This window comes from Ranitomeya variabilis, chromosome 2 (assembly GCF_051348905.1).
Source record: "Ranitomeya variabilis isolate aRanVar5 chromosome 2, aRanVar5.hap1, whole genome shotgun sequence".
Lineage (NCBI taxonomy): Eukaryota > Metazoa > Chordata > Amphibia > Anura > Dendrobatidae > Ranitomeya > Ranitomeya variabilis.
The window spans coordinates 255,095,957-255,121,785 of record NC_135233.1 but is presented as its reverse complement, the minus strand read 5'-3'; the positions used below and the strand labels follow the sequence as shown (position 1 = coordinate 255,121,785).

The 25,829-nt window shown below is 47.4% G+C and overlaps 1 protein-coding gene across 1 annotated transcript in view; it reads right to left on the bottom strand.

Annotated features, from left to right (window-relative positions):
* MED27 (mediator complex subunit 27) overlaps window positions 1–25,829 on the bottom strand; it is a 170,450-nt gene that overhangs the window by 44,327 nt on the left and 100,294 nt on the right. Inside the window, exon 4 of the mRNA XM_077284721.1 lies at window positions 13,626–13,719. Within this exon, the coding sequence (XP_077140836.1) occupies window positions 13,626–13,719 (94 nt within the window). The remainder of the gene's footprint in view (window positions 1–13,625; window positions 13,720–25,829) is intronic.

Below are 25,829 nucleotides of genomic sequence, written 5' to 3'. Positions count from 1 at the left end.
AACCCTAACTTTAGCTCCAACCCTAGCCCCAACCCTAACCCTAGCCCTAACCCTAACCCCGAGCCCTAACCCTAGCCCTAATCCTAAAGGGAAAATGGAAATAAATACATTTTTTTAATTGTATTATTTTTCCCTAACTAAGGGGGTGATGAAGGGGGGATTGATTTACTTTTATAGCGTTTTTTTATATCGGATTTTTATGATTGGAACCTGTCACACACTAAAAGACGCTTTTGATAGCAAAAAAGTTTTTGCATCTCCACATTTTGAGACCTATAATTTTTCCATATTTTGGTCCACTGAGTCATGTGAGGTCTTGTTTTTTGCGGGACGAGTTGACATTTTATTGTTAACATTTTCGGGCACATGACATTTTTTGATCGCTTTTTATTCTGATTTTTGTGAGGCAGAATGACCAAAAACCAGCTATTCATGAATTTCTTTTGGGGGAGGCGTTTATACCGTTCCACGTTTGGTAAAATTGATAAAGCAGTTTTATTCGTCGGGTCAGTACGATTACAGCGATATCTCATTCATATCATTTTTTTATGTTTTGGCGCTTTTATACGATAAAAGCTATTTTATAGAAAAAAAAATTATTTTGGCATCGCTTTATTCCGAGGACTATAACTTTTATTTTTTTGCTTATGATGCTGTATGGCGGCTTGTTTTTTGCAGGACAAGATGACGTTTTCAGCGGTACCATGGTTATTTATATCCATCTTTTTGATCGCGTGTTATTCCACTTTTTGTTGAGCGGTATGATAAAGCGTTGTTTTTTGGCTCGTTTTTTTTTTTTTTTTCTTACGGTGTTCACTGAAGGGGTTAACTAGTGGGACAGTTTTATAGGTTGGGTCGTTACGGACGCGGCGATACTAAATATGTGTACTTTTATTGTTTTTTTTTATTTAAAGAAATGTATTTATGGGAATAATATATTTTTTTTTTCTTTATTTAGGAATTAATTTATTTATTTTTATTTTTATTTTATTTTTTACACATTTAGAATCTTTTTTTTTTTTAATTTTTTTTGTCCCAGGGGGGACATCACAGATCGCTGATCTGACAGTTTGCACAGCACTCTGTCAGATCAGCGATCTGACTGACAGGGCTGCAGGCTTACCAGCGCCTGCACTGGACCCGGAAGTAATCCCTGCAGGACCCGGATGCAGCCCCTCGGCCATTTTGGATCCGGCACATGCAGGGATAGAGGTAAGAGACGCTCGGAGCAACGCGATCACATCGCGTTGCTCCGGGGGTCTCAGGGAAGCACGCAGGGAGCACCCTCCCTGAGCGATGCTTCCCTATACCGCCGGAACACTGCGATCATGTTTGATCACAGTGTGCCGGGGGTTAATGTGCCGGGGGCGGTCCGTGACCGCTCCTGGCACATAGTGCCGGATGTCAGCTGCGATAGTCAGCTGACACCTGGCCGCGATCGGCCGCGCTCCCCCCGTGAGCGCGGCCAATCGCATATGACGTACTATCCCGTCAATGGGAATTAAGTCCCAGGTCACCTCGACGGGATAGTACATCATATGGGATTAAGGGGTTAAACAGTATAAATTTCTATTGGCAGTGCAAGGGTTAATATGCTCTCTTAAGAGCTCCTGGAGATAAGGCTCTCAGCTGTGCACTGTTAGCCACTCCCACCTCCTGTATAATCTGGGCCCTGGCTAGCACTCATTGTCAGAGTTAGCTTATGCTGCATGGCTGGAGGTTGTTGGAGAAGGCGTTTGGTGGATTTATCTGTGACTGTTCCTAGGTTTTAAGCGTGTGATAATTCCCTTTCTTCTCCTACTTTGGTTTAACCACATCCTCCACTAGCTGATGCATTCCTCTGTTGTATGTGTATATACAGTTAGGTCCATATATATTTGGACAGAGACAACATTTTTCTAATTTTGGTTATAGACATTACCACAATGAATTTTAAACAAAACAATTCAGATGCAGTTGAAGTTCAGACTTTCAGCTTTCATTTGAGGGTATCCACAATAAAATTGGATGAAGGGTTTAGGAGTTTCAGCTCCTTAACATGTGCGACCCTGTTTTTAAAGGGACCAAAAGTAATTGGACAATTGACTCCAAGGCTATTTCATGAACAGGTGTGGGCAATCCCTTCGTTATGTCATTCTCAATTAAGCAGATAAAAGGCCTGGAGTTGAATTGAGATGTTGTGCTTGCATTTGGAAGGTTTTGCTGTGAAGTAAACATGCGGTCAAAGGAGCTCTCCATGCAAGTGAAACAAGCCATCCTTAAGCTGCGAAAACAGAAAAAAACAAGCCGAGAAATTGTTACAATATTAGGAGTGGCAAAATCTACAGTTTGGTACATCCTGAGAAAGAAAGAAAGCACTGGTGAACTCATCAATGCAAAAAGACCTGGGCGTCCACGGAAGACAACAGTGGTGGAGGATAGAAGAATAATCTCCATGGTGAAGAGAAACCCCTTCACAACAGCCAACCAAGTGAACAACACTCTCCAGGAGGTCGGCGTATCAATATCCAAATCTACCATAAAGAGAAGACTGCATGAAAGTAAATACAGAGGGTTCACTGCACGGTGCAAGCCACTCATAAGCATCAAGAATAAAAAGGCTAGACTGGACTTTGCTAAAAAACATCTAAAAAAGCCAGCACAGTTCTGGAAGAACATTCTTTGAACAGATGAAACCATGATCAACCTCTACCAGAATGATGGAAAGAGAAAAGTATGGCGAAGGCGTGGTACAGCTCATGATCCAAAGCATACCACAACATCTGTAAAACACGGCGGAGGCAGTGTGATGGCTTGGGCATGCATGGCTGTCAATGGCACTGGGTCACTAGTGTTTATTTATTATGTGACACAGGACAGAAGCAGCCGAATGAATTCTGAGGTATTCAGAGCCACACTGTGTGCTCAGATCCAGCCAAATGCAGCCAAACTGATTGGTCGTCGTTTCATCCTACAGATAGACAATGACCCAAAACATGAAGCCAAAGCAACCCAGGAGTTAATTAAATCAAAGAAGTGGAATATTCTTGAATGGCCAAGTCAGTCACCTGATCTCAACCCAATTGAGCATGCATTTCACTTGTTAAAGACTAAACTTCAGACAGAAAGGCCCACAAACAAACAGCAACTGAAAACCACCGCAGTGAAGGCCTGACAGAGCATCAAAAATGAGGAAACACAGCGTCTGGTGATGTCCATGAGTTCAAGACTTCAGGCAGTCATTGCCAGCCAAGGGTTTTCAACCAAGTACTAAAAATGAACATTTTATTTAAAATTATTGAATCTGTCCAATTACTTTTGGTCCTTTTAAAAACAGGGTGGCACATGTTAAGGAGCTGAAACTCTTAAACCCTTCATCCGATTTTAATGTGGATACCCTCAAATGAAAGCTGAAAGTCTGAACTTCAACTGCATCTGAATTGTTTTGTTTAAGATTCATTGTGGTATTGTCTATAACCAAAACTAGAAAAATGTTGTATCTGTCCAAATATATATGGACCTAACTGTATTTGTATGATTGGTATTTTCCTTTATCCCTGTTTGTATTACCTTGTTACTCTGGTTGACGTCCTACAGTACACTACTACTCCCCTCTTCCCTGGATGGGGGAAGGGTACAAACTGAGGGCGGATACAGAAGTTAAGGCAAGGTACATGGCCCTGGCTTCTTCACTATCAGAAGTAATCTGGGGAACAGGGCGAGCTAGGGTGCTCCTAGCGTTAGGGACCAGGAAGGAGCCTCTGTGTCTGGGACACCTGGCAACAGAGTCGTGACATCAATTTTATGGGATCAGCCTGGCAAGGACAGTGGGGTCTTTGGGTTAGAGAGATTGGTGTGGAAGTAGGAAAAGGGAATACGTGATTAGGGTTGGGGAAAATGAGGCACAACAGGGGGAAAAAAAGGTTAAATTGGGATGGGAAAAGAATCAGAGTCATAAAATGTAAGGGTCAGAAAGGAATCAGGGATTAGAGTATAAGATTTAAAAATGATTTGGTGGAAAAACAATAAATAAGGGTCAAGGCGGGCAGAGGTAGCGCAGGTTGGAGGGGCAGAGTGGGTTGGAGAAGGCAGAGGCAGACCAGCTTGGAGAAGACAGACGAGGCTCGGGGAAGGCAGAGTCAGGGCGGCTCAGAGGGAGGAAGAGGCAGAGATACTTGCGGGAGGCGCAGAGGCAGTGCGGCTGGGAGGGAGGAAGAGGCAGTGCGGCTCGGGAGGCGCAGAGGAAACGCAGGTTAGGGGAGGCAGAGGTAGTATGGCTCAGGGGAGGTAGAGGCAGAAAAGAATAGTTTTGGGGAAGGAATAAGGATTTAGTGTGTCACTTTAACCTCCAACCAGAATCTATAACTCAGGTTCGAGGCTCCAGAAGACATTGCATCCTTCAGAGTTTTCTCCCTTTTATGATGGAACTGTTGACACTAGAAAACTCAGATAATTAACTATTAAAATACGTATCTAATAAAGGCACTAAATATTCCCCATCCCCTGGGTTGCCTGTTCACCCGCACATGGCCCTGTGTTCCCGCACAGTTAAACTGAGCACTTTGCAGCATGGAGGACGCCCCAGGATGCACTTTGATGTGCGTTTACACCCAATCAGGCGGCAACGTCTATTCCTACCCCTCCCCCGTCACTAAGTTACATAATGGACAAAATTTCCACTTTGTTCCTAAATCTTTTTTTCCCCTCCAGAGAAGAACTCTTGACATATGTCGGGGTCCATTCTCCATGTTTTACAGATGACTGGAGGAAGGAGAGATTTTTCTTCATGCCTCCGGGTGAAGCATGGACCGTCTCAGTAATTATCATGCTGAGATTAATCAAATGGTGCCGGGGATTACAGGACCTTGCAAACAAGCGTCAGGACATGCGAGCCCTTGTCACGTTGTAATGAATAGTGTGGGCAGAGCAACTAAGGGAAAAAAATTATCTTCTCTTTTGATACTAAACTTGATTCTTTTCTCTCCAGTCACACCCAAAGCTGCATCCACAATGACATTACGGAGTCACATGCATCATGGGAGCTCAGGTATCAGTCTTTCAGCAGAAGTGGCTGCTACAGAAAGAAAACAGCGCTCAGAGCAGGGCTAGGGTGGCAGAATCATTGCATACCCTCTGCATTGGCACTGCTATGCCCACAGAGCAGCAGTAAGATGGCTCCAAGATCCACTGCACCCGGAGAAGGCAATCAGCGGCCGCGGTGCCCGGAGATGTAAATAAGCACGCTCTCAATCTGTTTATAAATTGCACTGGATTACAATCCATCAAGGTAATAGATTGGAGCGACGCGCCACAAGGTGTCAGATGAAGAATGGCAGCCGCGGTGCCATCCGTCACACGGGGACGGCGGCAGCACGATAGCCGGGAAGCAGAAATTACAGGGAGGTAGTGATGGACAGGCATGGCAATATGTACAATGACACAGGGGCAAAGCAAAGGCCACGCGGTGCAGAACGAGTGTTAGTGGATAGGAGTAAAGGTAGTAAGCCTCCAAATACTACCGCCATGCTGGGCCAACCTAACACTACTATACAGTGTCCATATACAACACTGAATTACAGGTGTCGCATAGTGCCTAATAGCTCAATATAGTGCCAACATAATAGCGCCATGCAGTATCACATAATACTGTCATAAAGTGCAAACATAAATGCACAATACATCGCTACGTGCAATGCCACTATACTATGCCAATATCATTCTGCCAAAATAATACAATACCAACCCAAAAGGGTTAATAATCAGTACCACACAGTGCCTACATAACACTGCCATACAGCAACCACATAGTAGTGATATACAGTACCACATATAATACTGTGCCAACATTATATGTATGGCATCCCATAAATACTGCCATACAGTGTCAGTGTAATTAAGATATATAGTAGATTATTAAATACTGTCATACAGTGCCAATATAATAGCGCTGAAGAGTGGCACATAATACTACCAAAGAGTTACAGTGCTTACAAGAGACTGCCATACAGGAAAACATGCTAATGCTACAGTATATGGTACCACATAACTGATTGTTCCAGAAAGTGCCTATGTAATACCGCCATGGCGTGATCACATCACAGTGATCTATAGTCTCCAAGAAATACCAACAGTCAGTGCTGGATAAAATGGCAGTGGTGCACTATGTTCAGAGTGAGGCACACATAGTGGATTATGAGGGGTGGTCCGGGTCCCAGGACATTGCCTCTTTTACCCATCCCACATAATTCTGCCCTATTACATACTCACAAGGTATAAACGGCAGTGAATACAAATGAGAGGGACTCTACGACTGGCCGGTCTAGGTACATTCCCTGCAGTGGAGGAACTGAGGTTTTGCATTGTGCTGTGGCCCTTTAAATACGCCAGGCTGAGGCACATAGCGTGACAGGAGTGACGGTAGCCTGCAGCTGCCACGTGTCAGGCTGCTGAGCAGCTTTTTTTGGGTGACGTTTTGACGCTAATTGGAGGTGACACTGAATATATTGTGCATTTTTTACCGCCGATTACGTTTCTTAATTACCGCCAGCCTATCGCCTCCCTCCATTGTCTGCTCATTCAATTTGGCCGCCCCGTCCCCCCAGAAGCAGGTGTTCACTTTACTTTTTAATTACAAGTTTTCGTTTTCATCTCCTTCCCCCGAGGCAGGAGCCGATCCGCTTCCCAAAACGTCTTCATTCTGTGCTCTGGACGTCGTCCTCTAGGGAGCCGGGGCGCGGGACATCAACAGCGCCTCGATCTCCAGAAGATGCAGCCATCATGCCACCACCCGCAGCTCACAGCAATGCTACACCATGTCCAGGACCTTGGCTGGTTGTCAGTGAACGGAAACAGCAATGCTTAAATCTAGATGCTAGAGAATTGTTTTATTCTAATATTTATCGCAGCTGAGGGTCCGATACAATTGTGTCCAGTGCAGACAATCTTTAAGCCAAGAAGTCATGTCTCCAGACAGATACAGTGTAACAAACCCTCAGCTATACGACCAGGACGCTGGAAGGTTGGGACAAGTTTGCAGCCCTTGCGTGTTAACAAAGAAACCTGTACGACCTTATTTTTCATAGCTGAACGTTTGTTACATTGGCATCCAGGCCAGACAATCCTCTGAGCTGCACAGCCTGGCCTGCAGACTGATACACTGTAACAAACCTTCAGCTGTGTGATCAGGACAGACTAGATCAGACAATCCTCTAAGCTGCACAGCCTGGACTGCAGACTGACAAGTAGTAGTAACAAAACCTCAGGTGTGTAATCAGGCCAGACTAGATCAGACAATGCTCTGTGAGCTGCACAGCCTGGCCTGCAGACTGACACGTAGTAACAAAACCTCAGGTGTGTAATCAGGACAGACTAGATCAGACAATGCTCTGTGAGCTGCACAGCAAGTACTGCAGACTGATACACTGTAACAAAACCTCAGGTGTGTGATCAGGCTAGACTAGATCAGACAATGCTCTGTGAGCTGCACAGCAGATATTTTAGTGCAGGTAACATTCCCAGAGGATTGTCTACATTGGATGCAACTGTAACAAACCCTCAGCTGTGAAAAAAGCCGGATTACTCACCGGTAATGCTCTTTTAATGAGTCCACGACAGCACCCCACATGAGAGAGAGGGATCCGCCCCATAGGAACAGGAAACCTACAGAATAAAAGGAGGCGGTCCCCTCTCCTCCTCAGTTTAGTTTACAGAGTACAAAAAGGGAACCGCAAAAGCTTTAGTATTAATTCTTATTCAGCAACATAAATATCTTAAACTCTATACAACCATTATTTGTGAATTTAAAAGGAAGAGCTGTGCATAACTTAGGGAGGGTAGTAAATGGGTGCTGTCGTGGACTCATTAAAAGAGCATTACCGGTGAGTAATCCGGCTTTTTACCCTTCGCCACGACAGCACCCCACATGAGAGATTTTCAGAGATTCATTATTTGGGTGGGATTACTGTATTAAGAACAGCTCTACCAAAGGTCAGATCAGAAGATGTAGATAGATCAAGTCTATAATGGTTGTAAAAGGTAGAAGGTGTGGACCAAGTTGCGGCCTTACATATTAAATGGATCGGTACATCTGCTTGTTCCGCCCAGGAGGAAGCCATGGCTCGTGTTGAGTGCGTTTTAATACCCGCTGGAGGAATCTCGCCTTTTGATGTATAGGCCAAGCAGATAGCATCTCTAATCCATCGAGAAATGGTAGCTCTCGTGACCCCATGTCCTTTCTTGTGGCCCTGAAAGGAGATAAACAGAGCCCTACTCTCCCTCCATGTCTGACACCTTTCTATATAGGTCAGGATGGCTCTTCTGACATCTAAGGTGTGGAATTTATGCTGTTCTGGAGTTACAGGTGAATCAAAAAAGGAAGGGAGAAATATCTCTTGGGACCTGTGGTAGGTGGACGCTACCTTAGGGAGGTATGAGGGGTCTGGTTTTAGGACTATCCGATCATGGAATATCAGTAAGAAGGGTGGGTCTACTGATAGGGCCTGGATGTCGCTAACCCGTCTAGCTGAGGTTAGGGCTACCAAGAGGGCTACTTTATATGTCAGGATTTTTAAAGGTATTGAATCTAGTGGCTCAAATGGGGAGCTGGTTAAGGCCTCTAGCACTAGATTTAAATCCCACGGAGGTAGACGGGGAATATGGACCGGTTTACTATGTTCACAAGATTTTATGAATCTGGAGATCCACCTATTAGCTGCTATATTGCATCCATATAGGGCTCCTAATGCCGAGACCTGAACTCTTAAGGTGTTTACAGATAACCCCAACTCTCGGCCTTTTTGCAAGAACTCTAGAATAGGTGTGACTGGAACTTGCTTAGTGAACGGTACCGTGTAAAAGTCTAAGAATTTATTCCATACCCTACTATATATCAGGGTGGTAGATCTTTTCCTGCTCAATAAGAGGGTGTTTACTAGTTCTGCTGAGAACCCTCTTGATCTTAGTAGTTGCCTCTCAAATTCCACGCCGTCAAGTGAAGACCTTTCACTTGCGGGTGGAAAAAGGGGCCTTGGGACAGCAGCTTCTTGTCTGATGGGAGAATCCATGGATCGCATAGGCACATGGTCTGGAGACAAGAGAACCATGGTCTTTTCGGCCAGAATGGTGCAATGAGGATTACTCTTGCTTGTTCCCTCCTGATCTTTCTGATCACTAGTGGAATCAGAGACATCGGAGGAAAGGCGTATGCCAGCTGGAACCTCCAAGGATGGTGGAGAGAGTCTAACATATCTGGGTGATCCATGGCGTTCAGGGAAGCGAACCTTCTTACTTGCCGGTTGTCTCTTGTGGCAAATAGGTCGATTTGTGGTATCCCCCATGATTCTGTTATCATACCGAATATGGATCTGTTTAAGGTCCATTCCCCTTGACGTAACTCGTTTCGGCTGAGGTAGTCTGCCCTGATGTTCTCTACACCTCTGATGTGCAGGGCTGTTAGGGATGTTAGATGAGTCTCTGCCAGCTGGAAGATGTCTGCAGCTATGGTCATTAGACTTCCTGACCTTGTACCACCCTGACGGTTCACATATGCCACTGTGGTGGAATTGTCCGAGTAAATTCTTACATTTGCTCCTTGAATCTGCGGAAGAAAGTGATTTAAGGCATATTCTACCGCTTTTAACTCCTTCCAATTGGAGGAATATGACAATTCTGCCTGGTCCCAAGTATCGTGGGCCAGACTGTCTTTCATATGTGCTCCCCACCCAATAGGGCTGGCGTCGGTGGTAATTATTTTAGACGGGTCTATTATCCATGGCACACCCTCTGAGAGGTGGTCCATGTCTAGCCACCAGGATAGTGATTCTAAGACATCTTTGGAAAGAGTTATTCTGCTTTCCAGATGTCCGTCTTTTCCCTGAGCCGACAATACCTCATACTGTAATTGACGAGTATGAAATTGTGCCCATGGTACAGCAGGGATACATGATGATAATGACCCCAGTAAAGACATGCCCTTCCTTAATGTCATGTAGGGGTTGCGTATTGCGTCTGATACCCTTGATTGTATAGTCAGTTTCTTTGCCTGGGGGAGGAAGCATCTCTGACTTACGGAGTCTAGCTGGATTCCTAGAAATGTCTGGACGGTTTCTGGATTCAGCCGGGATTTTTCGAAGTTGACGATCCAACCTAACTCCTGTAGGGACGAGATCGTATTAGATAGACGAGTTTTACACTGAAGCATAGAGTTTCCCACCACTAGAAAGTCATCTAGGTAGGGTATTATCAAGGTATCTCGTTGACGTAGATGAGCCATCACTTCTAATATCACCTTAGTGAAGATGCGGGGAGCCATAGAAAGCCCAAATGGCATTGCAACATACTGAAAGTGACGAACCTGTCCTTCCAGGGTGACTGCTACCCTTAGATACTTTTGATGTTCGGCATGTATGGGAAGATGATAATAGGCATCCTTTAAGTCTATTCCGGCCATGACACACCTAGGAAACAAGAGTTTTATGGTTGAACTAATGGATTCCATTTTGAAGGTATGATTACGCAGGAAGGCGTTTAATCTCTTGAGATTTATGATGGTTCTAAATGAACCATCAGGCTTATTGATCAAGAATAAAGGGGAATAGAACCCCTTCCCTTCTTGATCCTGGGGAACTTCTATCAGGACTTTTTTAGACAGAAGAGATAGGATCTCTGATTCCAGAGCCCTTTGTTGGTCTTGACCTTTTGGAGATGTTACTATAAAGGAATCCCAAGGGATTCGGTCAAATTCCAATTTTAGGCCATATTGTACAATGTCCAGAATCCACTGGCTGGATGTTATTTGTTCCCATCTGGGGAGGAAGAATTTTAATCTGCCGCCCACCTCCTGGTTAGCGGTATTTGCGTTTCGGGTTATGGGACCCGCTAAAAAAGGCACCTTTTTGCTTCGGGTCCTTCGACTCCCATCGCTCCCTTTGTTCGAATGGCTTGTTCCTGGTAAAGGGACGTCTTCTGAAGGCTCTCCCTGGCAGGGGATCGCACAAAGTTTTGCTTTGGCCTGTGCGTCCCCTTTCCAGTTCTTTAGCCAGAGTGCTCGCCGGGCTGTGTTCACTAGGCCGGCTGACCTGGCTGCTAGGCGTAGCGAATCCACAGAGGCATCAGCCAGGAATGCTACTGCTTCTTTGATTAGAGGGAATTTCGGCAGGATTGACTCTCTCGAAGTTCTACCTCTAATCTGTTCCTCCAGTTGCTCCATCCATACTAGTAGTGAACTCGCAGTGCAGGTACTAGATATGGCGGGCCTGAACGCCCCCGTGTTGGCTTCCCACAACCTTTTTAGTAAAGCTTCTGCTTTACGGTCCAGCGGGTCTGTCAGGACTCCTGAATCCTCCACCCGTAAGACCGACTGTTTGGTTGTGGAGGCTACAGCGGCATCAACCTTCGGCACCTTTGACCAGGTATTTAGCTCCTCGTCGCTGAAGGGATAGCGTCTTTTAGAGGATGATGGTAGAAAACCTCTATTTTGCTTATCCCACTCTTTTTTTACTATTTCTTTAATAGTTTTTATGACGGGGAAGGACCTACGTTTCCTCTGTCCTAACCCCGCGAACATGATGTCCTGAGCCGATTTACTTTCTTTCTCATCTGAGCACCCCATCGTGCTTCTGACAGATTTTATTAAATTGTCCACACTGCTGTTGGGAAGACAAAGTCCCCCTTCAGTCTCGGATGAGCTCGGCTGGGATTCCACTTCACCTGAGGATATACATACATCCTCTGACTGTGAACTGACTGGAGATTTGGACCTACTAAGCTGACGGGTACTGGTGGTACTTGTCTGCGCCAACCCCTGCATTTCTTCCCGGATTATAGCTCTGACATCTGATGGCGTCATTATGTTTTCCTGCCGTAAGGTTTGCATGATACACTCCGAACACAGTTTTTTAACATAATCATCCGGGAGGGGCTGCGTACATAAAGCACATTCCTTGTGCTTGGACTTGTGTGTCCTTTTCTTAGTCTAGAGGAAAGATACAGGAGGAACATATATCAGCATATAGGAAGAGACTCTTTCAAAAACTCACCCAGTGAAGCTGACAGGTACCGGTTCTGGAGGCGGATTTCGTTTGGTGGTAGAACCCTTCTCTGGAGGTCGACCACCACTCTTTGTGCTGCTCTTAGCGCTTCTCTCCTTGCTAGGAGAACGCTGTTGCACTGCGGCCAAGTGCGCATCGTCGGCCGGTGAAGCCATCTTACACACAACGGCCCGACGCTAGCGCTGCATTTTTAAATCTGCCGCCCATTCTCCTGCCTCCCCGGACCAACCCGGAAGTGCTCCAGCGACTTCCGGGTTAGACGCGCCGCTCTCACTCACCATGCGGCGGCTAGGGATATTAAGCCGGCTGCAGCAGCGCGCGCGTCCTCACGGTGCCGGGCGGACCCACGGTGACCGGACCCGGACCGTGGATGTTTGGCCAGACGAGGGGGGAGGCTGCAAGCAGGGGCTCCCCCGCCGCTGCTTCTGGAACCGCAGCCCCTGCCGTTCCCTTAGACACCGACGCAGGCGGGTGCATGGCCCAGGGATCCTCTTCATCTGTAGGTAAGCTGGGTCCCTGTAGGAACAGGAAACCTAAACTGAGGAGGAGAGGGGACCGCCTCCTTTTATTCTGTAGGTTTCCTGTTCCTATGGGGCGGATCCCTCTCTCTCATGTGGGGTGCTGTCGTGGCGAAGGGTAAAATAAGAGCTGTCCAAAAACTGATTGTCCTGACCTTGCCTGTTCAGTTGATTTAAATGGGAGTCTGTTACAATGTGTCAGGCCGGACTTAGGACTACTTATCTCGGAGGATTCTCCAGCCTAGGAACAATAGTAACAAACCCTCAGATGTGAGGAATAAGGTCTGTTCAGTGCTTCTTGCTAAAATTCAAAAGGCTATAAACTCATTCTGATGTATTCACCCCTGATCACACAGCTGAAGGTTTGTTACTATGAAGATTCAGGATTATTTTTAGGTCACAGGACATTGTCCAGCCTAGATACGATGGTAACAAACCCTCAGCTGTGAGAAATCAGGTCTGTGTAAAAAGATTTTCAGTTAACATAAAAAAAAAAAATAATAAGAAAAAAACCTTGTCCTGACCTAGTTTGTCCTGATCTCAGCTGAGGGTTTGGTACAATGTTTGCCCAGAACAGTCTACTTTAGGAGTTTAGGCTCAGAGAGGATTGAATGCACTGATACACCGTACCAAACCCTCATTTGTGTAAGCATGTGCTGGAGGCTGAGATGGCGGGCTCAGCAGGAAAGGGTTAAGTTGTGTGTGGGGGTCCCTGCAGGAAATCAGGGTCACCTTGTCAGGCCTGCAGGTCGCTGAGCATCAGTCACACCTGAGTAAGCGTGGCGTCCCCAGTAATGTCCCCGGATACGGATGCAATGAGCGCTGCTTCTGCCTGAGCAGGCGGCTTTCTACTCCGCAGGGAGACGCCAGTGCCGACTTCTGCCGTCCATGAGCTAATGGCTGAAGCGAGCGACTGTCCCTCACATCCACTATTGGGCTCCGGCCCGAGGAGCTGCCCATGACACGGGATCTCTACAGGGTGTGCGGCAAGGGCAAAAGCCGCCCCAAAACACAAGTCCTGGAGTCGTCCTCTTCTACTGCATTGGCTGAAGACGGAGTCACACCGAGCGCCAAAACTTACCAGCAACATGGCGGAGGTCCCGTTGGGTCTGGATAAATGGATGGTCATCTCCGGAAACATGCGGTCGATGCGGGTGATGACATCATCGATGTACCTAGGAGCAAAGAAGAAAAATTATTTAAAGGAGACCGTCACCAAGATGATGCAAATGTCTGGAGTTTCCCAGAGCTGGAGATACAGTGGGAACAGAAAGTATTCAGACCCCTTTTTTCACTCTGTTTCATTGCAGCCATTTGGTAAATTCAGAAAAGGTCATTTTTTTTTCTCAGTAATGTACACTCTGCACCCATCTTGACTGAAAAAAAACAAACCAGAAATGTAGAAATTTTTGCAAATTTATTAAAAAAGAAAAACTGAAATAACACATGGTCATAAGTATTCAGACCCTTTGCTCAGTATTGAGTAGAAGCACCCTTTTGAGCTAGTACAGCCATGAGTCTTCTTGGGAATGATGCAACAAGTTTTTCACACCTGGATTTGAGTATTCTCTGCCATTCTTCTTTGCAGATCCTCTCCAGTTCCGTCAGGTTGGATGGTGAACGTTGGTGGACAGCCATTTTCAGGTCTCTCCAGAGATGCTCAATTTGGTTTAGGTCAGGGCTCTGGCTGGGCCAGTCATGAATGGTCACAGAGTTGTTCTGAAGCCACTCCTTTGTTATTTTAGCTGTGTGCTTGGGGGTCATTGTCTTGTTGGAAGATGAACCTTCGGCCAAGTCTGAGGTTCAGAGCACTCTGGAAGAGGTTTTCAGCCAGGATATCTGTGTACTTGGCCGCATTCATGCTTCCTTCAATGTCAACCAGTCGTCCTGTCCCTGCAGCTGAAAAACACCCCCAGAGCATGATGCTGCCACCACCATGTTTCACTGTTGGGATTGTATTGGGCAGGTGATGAGCAGTGCCTGGTCTTCTCCACACATAAAGCTTAGAATTATCACCAAAAAGGTCTATCTTCGTCTCATCAGACGAGATAATCTTGTTTCTCATAGTCTGGGAGTCCTTCATGTGTTTTTCAGCAAACTCTATTCTATTCGGGCTTTCATATGTCTTGCACTGAGGAGAGGCTTCCATCGCGCCACTCTGCCTTAAAGGCCCGACTGGTGAAGGGCTGCAGTGATAGTTGACTTTGTGGAACTTTCTCCCATCTCCCTACTGTATCTCTGGAGCTCAGCCACAGTGATCTTGGGGTTCTTCTTTACCTCTCTCACCAAGGCTCTTCTCCCACAATTGCTCAGTTTGGCTGGACGGCCAGGTCTAGGTAGACTTCTGGAGGTCCCAAACTTCTTCCATTTAAGGATTATGGAGGCCACTGTGCTCTTAGGAACCTTGAGTACTGCAGAAATTCTGTTGTAGCCTTGGCCAGATCTGTGCCTTGCCACAATTCTGTCTCTGAGCTCCTTGGCCAGTTCCTTTGACCTCATGATTCTTATTTGGTCTGACGTGCACTGTGAGCTGCGAGGTCTTATATAGACATGTGTGCGCCTTTCAAAATTAAGTCCTATCAGTTTAATTAAACACAGCTGGACTCCAATGAAGAAGTAGAACCATCTCAAGGAGGATCACACGGAAATGGACAGCATGTGACTTAAATATGAGTGTCTGAGCAAAGGGTCTGAATACTAATGACAATGTGATATTTCAGTTGTTTTTTTTTGTTTTTTTTAAATCTTACAAAAATTTCTACATTTCTGTTTTTTTCAGTCAAGATGGGGTGCTGAGTGTACATTAAGGAGAAAAAAATTAAGTTTTTTGAATTTACCAAATGGCTTCAATGAAACAAAGAGTAAAAAATTTAAAGGGGTCTGAATACTTTCCATACCCACTGTATGTGGCGTAGAGTAGTTGTCATAGGGACAGGGAGATTTTCTACATACTCAGCTCATAACAGAGAACAATAGATTGTACTATTCAACACAGCAAAAAGGGGATTTGGTACAATGTGTCCGTGTAGACAATTCTTAGTAAGCGACTGCAGACGTTCCAATTGCGCCTCTGGCTCTAACCTACACTGATGCAGTGTAACGAACCCTCTGCTGCGTCAGCAAGAGAGAAATTATACCTACCTAACATATGGAGTAACTCTGTAGTAGTCACTTTGGGCATTATCAGATTCGCACCCAGAGCTGCATTCACAATTCTGCTACAAGAGTGCAATGCATTGTGGGGGATCGCAGTAAGAGCTACACGTGCACATTTCTGACAGTGGAGTGGAGCTGAATTGCTCTCCAGTACCGAGGACATTTGCTTTGGATGTGATTGGACAATAAAACCAGAAATTAGCAAAAGTAAAAAAAAATGAAAAAAAAAATGGAGTAAACGTTTAAAAAAAACAAAAACCAACTCATCAGCGGAGTTCCCCTTCACACCACAAATGCGGCATGTAAAGGACTTCTGCAAATTAGCAAGGCGGGACACAGGTCACTTTATCTGCTAGTTGGCACGTGACGGCGGTGGTTGGCACTTCTCGCAGGAGTGAGTGACAGGCGGCACGCTCCCGCAGTCCTGCTGCCTCCGCATCCGCTCGCTGGTTCTGCGGCTCAGCAGAAAACCAACCCCGTCCTGTCGGAGAACAAAGGTCACCGCTAACTATATGCTAATGGAGACATCAGGTATTGCGCTCCAGCCAAACCGCGATCAATACACATCTCTGCTGCTGGACCCCGGCCGGACGCTGCAGAATGTAATGAAGCTGCCGCGGGCCGGCACATCTGCAGGCGCCTCGTACACAGCTCAATCCGATGCCAACAACTCCGAGCAAAACCCATGAGAATAATAATAATAAAAAAATCAGATTCAAAATGATGCCCTAATGAGGCTGGACTGGGGGGACACTGGCGCCAAAGTGCCAGAGGGGCCGCCAATCAACTGCAGAGAAGTGTCACATGACAGTTCTCCAAATAGGATGGGCCCATGTGGGGAGCTGCTTTCCATCCGCTGCTTGGCACTAAAGGGTCACTTAGTTTGGGGGCAATACCTAGTCCAATACGGGACAATTAAGGCACATCCTGAGTCGCACTGCGACGAATCTGCACAAACCCGTGTGAACGACACCTGCTGATGTGCATGCGAGCTGACAGGTACAAGTGTCAAACTTCCCCTTTAAAGCGAAGGTCCACACACAATTCATTATTTAATTGTTCCAATGTGCCAAAACTATAGCAACTTTGTAATCAGTCAGAATTTGTTTTTGTGCCTACAGCTCCCGTGCAGATCTATGTATCTCCATGGTAACAGACTACAAACAATCCCTGAGCAGACTAAACCCACAATCCATCTCCCGTCCATCTGTCAGTTCATTTGTGAGGCTAAGTAATGGACGGATGACAGCACGACGGCAGGATCGGCCTACACAAAGCTCCGCATGGGAACTATAGACACAAAATGGTAGATTGTGAACAAGGGCCAGGAGGGGATCGCTGCTCCTCACTGCAGGACTCACTGCCGCCGGCCCGGTCCCTCGTTCTTACAGCAGCACTAGCAGTAACCATAAAGCGAGAGAGCGCGTTTCCCAACACCCCAAATTGTGATTAACGTCTGGACAGATGGTGACGAGTTTGAGCCTGACCCCTCTCCTGGATGGGATCCAGCGCTGGTGCGATGCTGCTCGGCTTCAGAGAGATTTAAATAGCACAGATCCCACACAGCGCGCAGGAGACATGCTGTTCATTTCTTACACCCATGCAAAGTGGAGACAGTAGGCAACGCTGGCACCGAGACAGCGGCACCAAGTAATGTCAGAGAGTGGAGGGCGATGGCTGCAGAACGAACCTGTGACACAGAGCGCGCTGCAAACACGGGGCTGGGGAACGAAGGGTGCATCACCTGGAGAAGGGCCGTCTATAGGGAAGCCACAAAGGAATCACTTAAAGGGGAAGTCCTGCAATTAATGGTGCGATCAGGGCGCATACACAACTACCACACAGTATAGGATCCACATGTAGCACCAGTACAAGATCTCCAACCTATCCACAGCACACCATGCTGACCAGTGCTGGACTGGAGGTGCTCCGCCAAGGAACGGTCTATGGTGGTGATGAGATCTTCCCAATTCCCCAGGGTTTCCGATTTGAGGGATCCCGACAGAACTGCAGTACCAGACACAGCCACTACCATATGTAGGGCACTGTGCCCAAGTACACTGACAACTATGCCATTGATTGATTGATCTACAGCCAAATTCAGCAGCTTTCCACTAGACTTTTGAACCCTCTGCTTTCTGACAGGGAATAGAAACACGCATTTACATGCAGAAGCAAAGAGCTCCCCTTGATCATATCCCACTGACAAAGCAGCAATGCTCATTACCGTGCATCTTATTTCTGTCTTCCAGTGAGCCCCCAACAGAATGTCGCAGGTGAGAGTCCTCGGCCCAGGAGCCGCCCCCTGCATTCATCCTTGTATTACATGGCCGCCATTCATCTGAATGGTAGCACAATCTCGGTTTCCTCGGCAGATGTTGAGGAACGTTCCAAGAAAGAAAAAAAAAAATCAGGGGCTTCTGCTTCAGTGTACGTTCACACATGGTGGATATTGTGAAGATTTTCACTTGCCTGTTAACAAGCACAGAGAAATTTGTAGCAAATCTGCAGAAAAATTAATTGCAAATGTGAGAGTCGGCCAGTCATACATGAGACATTGGATCACCCAGCTCTACCAATTCCACCATAAAGGACAGATTACATCAGACCATTCATGTCTGGCAACAGGAAGAAAGCTATTGCCTCCTCCTCCTTCAGACTTCTCTGTCCTCCCTTCTCCTACTCTAGACTACTCTGTCCTCCTTCTCCAGACCCCTCTGTGCTCATCATTCCCTTCTCCTCCTCCAGACCACGCTGCACTCCTCCTTCAGCCCCCTCTGTACTCCTTCTCCTCCTCCAGACTACTGTCCTTCCTTCTCCTGACCCCACTGTGCTCATCCTCCTCCCCCCTCTGTGCTCCTCCTCCAGACAACTATGTCCTTCCTCCTCCTTCTCCTCCTCCTTCTCCAGAATCCTCTGTGCTCATCCTCCTCCTGACTCCTGTCTCCTCCTTCTCCAGACCCCTCAGTGCTCATCCTCCTCCAGCCCCATGTCCTCACTTCTCCTCCTCCAGACTCCTGTCCTCATCCTCCAGACCACTCTGTACTCCTTTCTCCTCCAGACTACTGTCCTTCCTCCTCCTTCTCCAGACCCCTCAGTGCTCATCCTCCTCCAGCCCCATGTCCTCCCTTCTCCTCCTACAGACTCCTGTCATCATCCTCCAGACCACTCTGTACTCCTTTCTCCTCCAGACTACTGTCCTTCCTCCTCCTTTTCCAGACTTCCCTGTGCTTGTCCTCCTCCAAACTACTATGTCCTTCCTCCTCCAGACTCCTCTGTGCTGTGCTTGTCCTCCTCCAGACTACTATGTCCTTCCTCATCCTCCTCCAGACTCCTCTGAGCTCATCCTCCTCCAGACTATGTCCTTCCTCCTCCAGACTCCTCTGTGATCGGCCTCCTCCAGACTACTATGTCATTCCTCCTTCTCCAGACTCCCCTGTGCTCATCCTCTTCCAGACTACTATGTCCTTCCTCCTCCTTCTCCAGACTCCTCTGCGCTCATCCTCCTCCAGAGTCGTCTGTCTCCTCCTTTTCCAGACCCCACTGTACTCCTCCAGCCTCCTGTCCTCATCCTCCAGACCACTCTGTACTTGTACTACTCCTTCTCCAGCCCCCTCTGTGCTCCTCCTCCTCCTCCAGACTACTGTCCTTCCTCCTACTTTTCCAGAATCCTCCGTCCTTCTTCCTCCTTTTCCAGACCCCTCTGCGCTTTCTACGTGCTCACTCCTACAGACTCTTCTGCGTTTCTTTCTTTCTCCAAACTCCTCTGCATCCCCCTCAAACTTCATTGCCTCTGTCTCCCGACCTCTTTGCTAATCTTTATTGAAGACAAAATAATCAAGCATCAAAGTGTGAACGGCCTGATCTTTATGGCCCTCAAACATCATGTGTTCGCGGATACTAGCGCGGCCCCTTATACAGACCAGATGGCTGCCGCCAGTTAAAGAAGCGACTTCGGCAGACTTTCATCTAATGTGTATGGAGAACCTCAACATGTGTGTGCCCCTAGTACCAAGGAACCCAGAACAGAGGTACACAGCCGAAAAGGTTTTGCCCCTACAGAGTGAAGAGACTTCAATATCTTACCCATGATCTCTGTCCAGTATAAAACAAAAATTCTCAGTCATCCACTGCAATAATTATTTTAGCAGAAGGTGTTAAAAAATCTAAATTGATAAACAATTCTCAAAAATAAACAAAAATTTCAAGCGGCGTACAAATTAATATGTGCCGCGTCCTCGCAATACAGTGTTGATAACCATCCCCCGCCCGCTTCCAGGGTGAGTTTTTGATTTATTTATTAACCTCTGAAGATGACGAGGAGCCGATAATTTCGTGGTGAGCGCAGCTGTCTCACTCACAAGTCTTTACATGTCAGCACATCGGCCGCCTCTGTCCTTCCAGCAACACCAATTAACAATGTTTAATAAAGCAGAAGGAAGCTCAGTGATATTCCCGCAGCGCAAAATGCAATGCAGCCGATTTCCCTGGGGAGCGGATGGGTGATCATGGGAGGTGGGATGGAGAAGCAGCCGGGGTCCCACAGCAGATGTATGGGGGTATAATGGATGAAGGAGAAGTATATTACAGGGGACCGCCCCTGGCAAAGTGAGAAAAGATCCCCAGCATACACTGTAGCGCCTTTGTAGGAAAGAAGGGTGAAGACAAATCCGGCAGCCATTACTCATCCTCGCACTTGGTCAGGTCCTGACCCTTCAATCCTCGTGGTTCTAAAGGTTTGATCCTTAGTGATAATTTTGCTGAAATCCTAAACAGGAGATATCAATGTAAATGCCCAGAGAACATTCATGTTGGAAAATTGTAACCTCTTAATTACAGCAGCCATGAAGGGGCTCCACAATGTGCGCCAATTTACGGCACTGCCAAAAACGGCTCTCAGGGGTATCTGTGCCAGGTGGAGCTGGTGCCCGGTTATAATGGTTTTCCATGATAGGCGAGGTAATACACTGCAAAACTGAAGTGCAAGGTTTCATAAAAGCAAGCACGTGGTTAAGTCCCACAGAAAGGCATTTTACATAAAAAGAAAATATTGTTCCATAAACAGCTGACAACACAGTAAAGGATCTCACTGTGCAAAGTTATCAGTCAGGAGAAGGTACAATAACATTTCCCAGGTATTAGATCTACCATGGACACTGTGAACACGTCATCATCACAACAGTGACATTGCCTAGAACTGGACAGCCCTCAAAAATTGATGATAAGACAAGAAAATCGGTCTGGAAACTGCCATCAACATTAGAGGAGCTGCAGGAATTTCTGGTAAGTCTTTTTTGTGACCTGTATGTGACAACAATCTCTGGTATTCTTCACATGTCCGGCCTGTAGAGTCTGGGGCAAGACAGAAGCCTTTTTTTAAAAAAAAAACAAAACATCTAAGCCCAGCTATGAATTACAAAAATCTGCATCACGTCGGCCAAAAGCAGGAAGCGTGTTATCGTCTGATGAGAACAAGGTGGAACAACAAATGGAGCTCAGGCTTTAGTCAAGGTGGAGGGAAATAAGAGCAGTCCACATATCAGGTCATTTTCCATGAAAACCTTCAGCCTCTGCTAAAGAGCTGAAAATGAATTTCACCTTTCAGCACAAGGACCCTAGGCGATCTCCAAATCACCAAAAGAACGGCCTCACCAGTGAAAGATGGACGTTCTGGAAGGGCTGAGCCCAGACCTGAGCACAGGTGACAATCTATGGTGGGCGCTGTAAAAAGGAGATGCCCCCCACAATCTGACAGATGCACTAGGAGTAGCGGGCAATGATCGCCAATTCCAGATCTGCCACGCTCATAGCATTCAGTCTTTTTGGGTTGGAGAAATTCAAAGGGTACTTCAACAAAGTATTAGTGTAAGGCTACTTTCACACTAGCGTTAACTGCAATCCGCCACAATGCGTCGTTTTGCCGAAAAAACGCATCCTGCAAAAGTGCTTGCAGGATGCGTTTTTTCCCCATAGACTAACATTAAGCGACGGATTGCGACGGATTGACACACGTCGCAACCGTCGTGCGACGGTTGCGCCGTGTTGTGGCGGACCGTCGGGACCAAAAAGCACTACATGTAACGTTTTTTGCTCACGACGGTCCGCTTTTTCCGACCGCGCATGTGCGGCCGGAACTCCGCCCTCACCTCCCCGCACCTCACAATGGGGCAGCGGATGCGCTGGAAAAATGCATCCGCTGCCCCCGTTGTGCGGCGGAGACAACGCTACCGTCGGGAACCTCGGCCCGACGCACCGCGAGGGGCCGAGCCCGACGCTAGTGTGAAAGTAGCCTAAGGGTGTGATTTATACAACCACATTTATACAACCACATTATTTTAATTCTTTTTATCTTTTTCCACCTGAAAAAATTTCAGTTGGTTTCTGAATGGATTTCCATGGATTGAGGAAAACATTAAAAAGAGGAAAAAAGTTCTGAAATGTTTCTTCTGGGCTGAATGTTATTACAGAACAAAAACCTGGAATAATAATAATAGGGATGTGTAGACTTTTTATATCCAGTGTACACTTCTCTACATTGAAATGGACAGCACCAAGAAAGAAAAGCCGTGGAGTTCTGGAGATCACCGGATGGAGACGTTACCGGTGTGCAAATGATGGAAACAACATCATCATAACATCCCAATCTCCTCAGTCTGGAGTGTGAGCCCCGTGCAGAGATCCCAGCACCTCCACCCTCGGCCGCTGGTCGTCTGAGGAAGGTTCTGCCGCTGAATGCAAATCATCAGGATCCGCTGCTGGCAGGTCCCGTGTGGTCACCGACCAAAGACATTACGCACATTTTATAAGGACCCTTTTTAAAACTTTATCAAGGAACTGACAATAGTTTGATTTTTTTGCACACCGCTTCAACAAAAAACAAACAAACAAAACAGTAAATTATATGTCCACAAAAATCAAGCTCCTGTATGGTTACATTGCTGTGAAAATATAAAATAAAAACGTTACGACTCTTGAGAATAGACACTGAATATAATGGAAAAAAAAAAAGAAATATTTTGCCTGGCCATTAAGGCCCGAATAGATAGGTAATTGAGACCTTATGGAATAGCATCATTGCCTGGTGAGGCAGACAGATAATAACCCAACAGGCTGCGCACACTCCCCACCACTGCCCTGCAGGCGCTATGTGCAGTACGCAGGCGCTGTGCACGCTCCCCACCACTGCCCTGCAGGCGCTATGTGCAGTACGCAGGCGCTGTGCACGCTCCCCACCACTGCCCTGCAGGCGCTATGTGCAGTACGCAGGCGCTATGCACGCTCCCCAGCACTGCCTTGCAGGCGCTATGTGCAGTACGCAGGCGCTATGCACGCTCCCCACCACTGCCCTGCAAGCGCTATGAGCAGTACGCAGGCGCTATGCACGCTACCCACCACTGCCTTGCAGGCGCTATGTGCAGTACGCAGGCGCTATGTGCAGTACGCAGGCGCTATGCACGCTCCCCACCACTGCCCTGCAAGCGCTATGAGCAGTACGCAGGCGCTATGCACGCTCCCCATCACTGCCTTGCAGGCGCTATGTGCAGTACGCAGGTGCTATGCACGCTCCCCACCACTGCCCTGCAGGCCCTCTGTGCAGTACGCAGGTGCTATGCATGCTCCCCATCACTGCCTTGTAGGCGCTATGTGCAGTACGCAGGTGCTATGCACGCTCCCCACCACTGCCCTGCAGGTGCTATGTGCAGTACGCAGGCGCTGTGCACGCTCCCCACCACTGCCCTGCAGGCGCTATATGTTGTAAGCAGGCGCTGTGCACGCTCCCCACCACTGCCCTGCAGGTGCTATGTGCAGTACGCAGGCGCTGTGCACGCTCCCGACAACTGCCCTGCAGGCGCTATGTGCAGTACGCAGGTGCTATGCACGCTCCCCACCACTGCCCTGCAGGCGCTATGTGCAGTACGCAGGCGCTGTGCACGCTCCCCACCACTGCCCTGCAGGCGATATGTGTCGTACGCAGGCGCTGTGCACGCTCTCCACCACTGCTCTGCAGGCGCTATGTGCAGTACGCAGGTGCTGTGCACGCTCTCCACCACTGCTCTGCAGGCGCTATGTGCAGTACGCAGGCGCTGTGCACGAGGCCCTGTCTCCCTTCAGCAGACATTACTAGAATAGTAATTCCATCAGTTTGATGTGAAACAATCGCTGGGTCTCAGCCGTACATTTCCATATCCCGTTGCCTGCTGGATGGAGTAACTTTTGCTGGCAGACTGCTCGGCAAGCAGAACAACAGCAATTGGAAAAAAGGAAAATCTGCTCCATCAGCAGTGGTGACTCGTGCATAAAAGATCTGGCTGCAGCACCTGCCCGATAAAGCCTCCTGGAGGGGAGCGTTCCCTTTAATGCAGGATCCAGTGCCAGGCAGTGATGGATGGGGCGCTATGGTGTCAATGCACAGAATCTCAATACTGCGACCATATCGCTGCACCTGATAAGACTGCACAATGCTCCTGTCCTCCAGGACTGATGGGGCCTGCACCCGTGCCAGCTGTCACACCGAGTGCCCTGTGGCCATTTATCTGCCATTATCCAGAAGGGGGTGATTGTCAGTTCTGAGCGGAGGAGCCCAGGAGGGCATGTACATGGTGTCAGGGTCCTGTAAGAGGAAGAGAGCGTTTCATGCCAGGCTAATGGCCCACTGGAGCAGATAAGTCCAGGGCTGAGCTGCCAGACCAGGCAGAGGAAGCGCTGCCATGTTTGGCCCCTGTCATGATCGATGAGGGGTTCTATGGCTCTGGATACAAACCACCCCCATCATAGCATAGGTCAGCATTAAAGTAGTGGCTACCCTCCATTAAAGGGGTTTTCAATGAATTTTTAAATGGACTAGGCTGTATTAGAATAACATGGCTGCACTTTTCAATGGGCTGTGTCTGGTACTGCAGCTTCAATAGTTAATAGGACTGCATTGTAATACCTCAGGTACACTGTGGCTCTGTTTATTTGTTATGGAGTGGTAAAAGTTTTTTTATCCATTAAATTAATTCTGCGAGTCTCTTGCTGGATTGGCAATCACTCGGGCATACAGTGTAACCTGCATCGGTCTATTTGCAGGGAGGAGAGGCAGACCTGGAAGAAGGGGGATCGGAATCTTTCTCCCCTCTGCGTATGTAGAGAAGCAGGGAACCCCATCTATCTACCAACCCTAAAGGACTTGTTTCCTTTTGCATACATGGTCATTTTTCAGACATTGTTGCAATGCAAAGAGCGACTTAGGCTACTTTCACACATCAGGCTTTTTGTTTCAGGCACAATCCGGCAATTTTTAGAAAAAACGGATCCGTTTTTTTTATGCCGGATCTCTTTTTTCCACATAGAGTTGTATACAGTCTCTCACTCTCTCTCTCCGAAAATGATATGTCAAAAATCCATGCGCATTAAAGAAGGTCGGATCCAGCTAAAAAACGGATCCGGAGCATCAGTTTTTCACAATTTGCGCCGGATCCGTTTTTTTACAAATTTGCCGGATTTAGCCTGAAAACAAAAAACTGATGTGTGAAACTAGCCTTAATAAACACCACCGTTTAGCGTATACAGCTCCTATGCAGACCTATGATCCCGCTGTCACTCTTCCAGCTGCTTCTTATGGTCGGCATTCGGGTGGTATCAGATGGTGCCCTCCGTTAGCTCCTGTCGCCGTGACCTCGGCGCGCATCACCCCTGATGTATGGAAACCGCTGAATAAATGCAGGGCAAGCTATTTCCAGATGACAGGCTCGGATCTGAAGTTCTAGCAGCGAAGAAAGTTGAAGATGTGACGTCAGGACTCCATGGGGACAAGAAGCTGCTAAAACCCCACCTTGTTCTCCAGAAGATGCTTCTATTCCCATTCCGGGCGAATGTGTTGAAAGCTCACGTTCCTTATGGCTGACTGTCTCTGAATAGTGCAGGCTGACATATGGCCGCATATGTTCAGATCTTATAAATACCGCCAGATGAGGCTCTGCAAGGAACGCGCCTCACACTGTGCTGCCATCCGGAAACTGGCGTGAACTACGGCAAAGTGCAGCTCAGATGACTTCTACTAGAGCCACATGACTGGCTGCGGCCTGGGTTTAAGGGCAAGCAGCAGAATTTCGAATGCAGCTCTAGATGCGAATGGAGAAGACTTTCC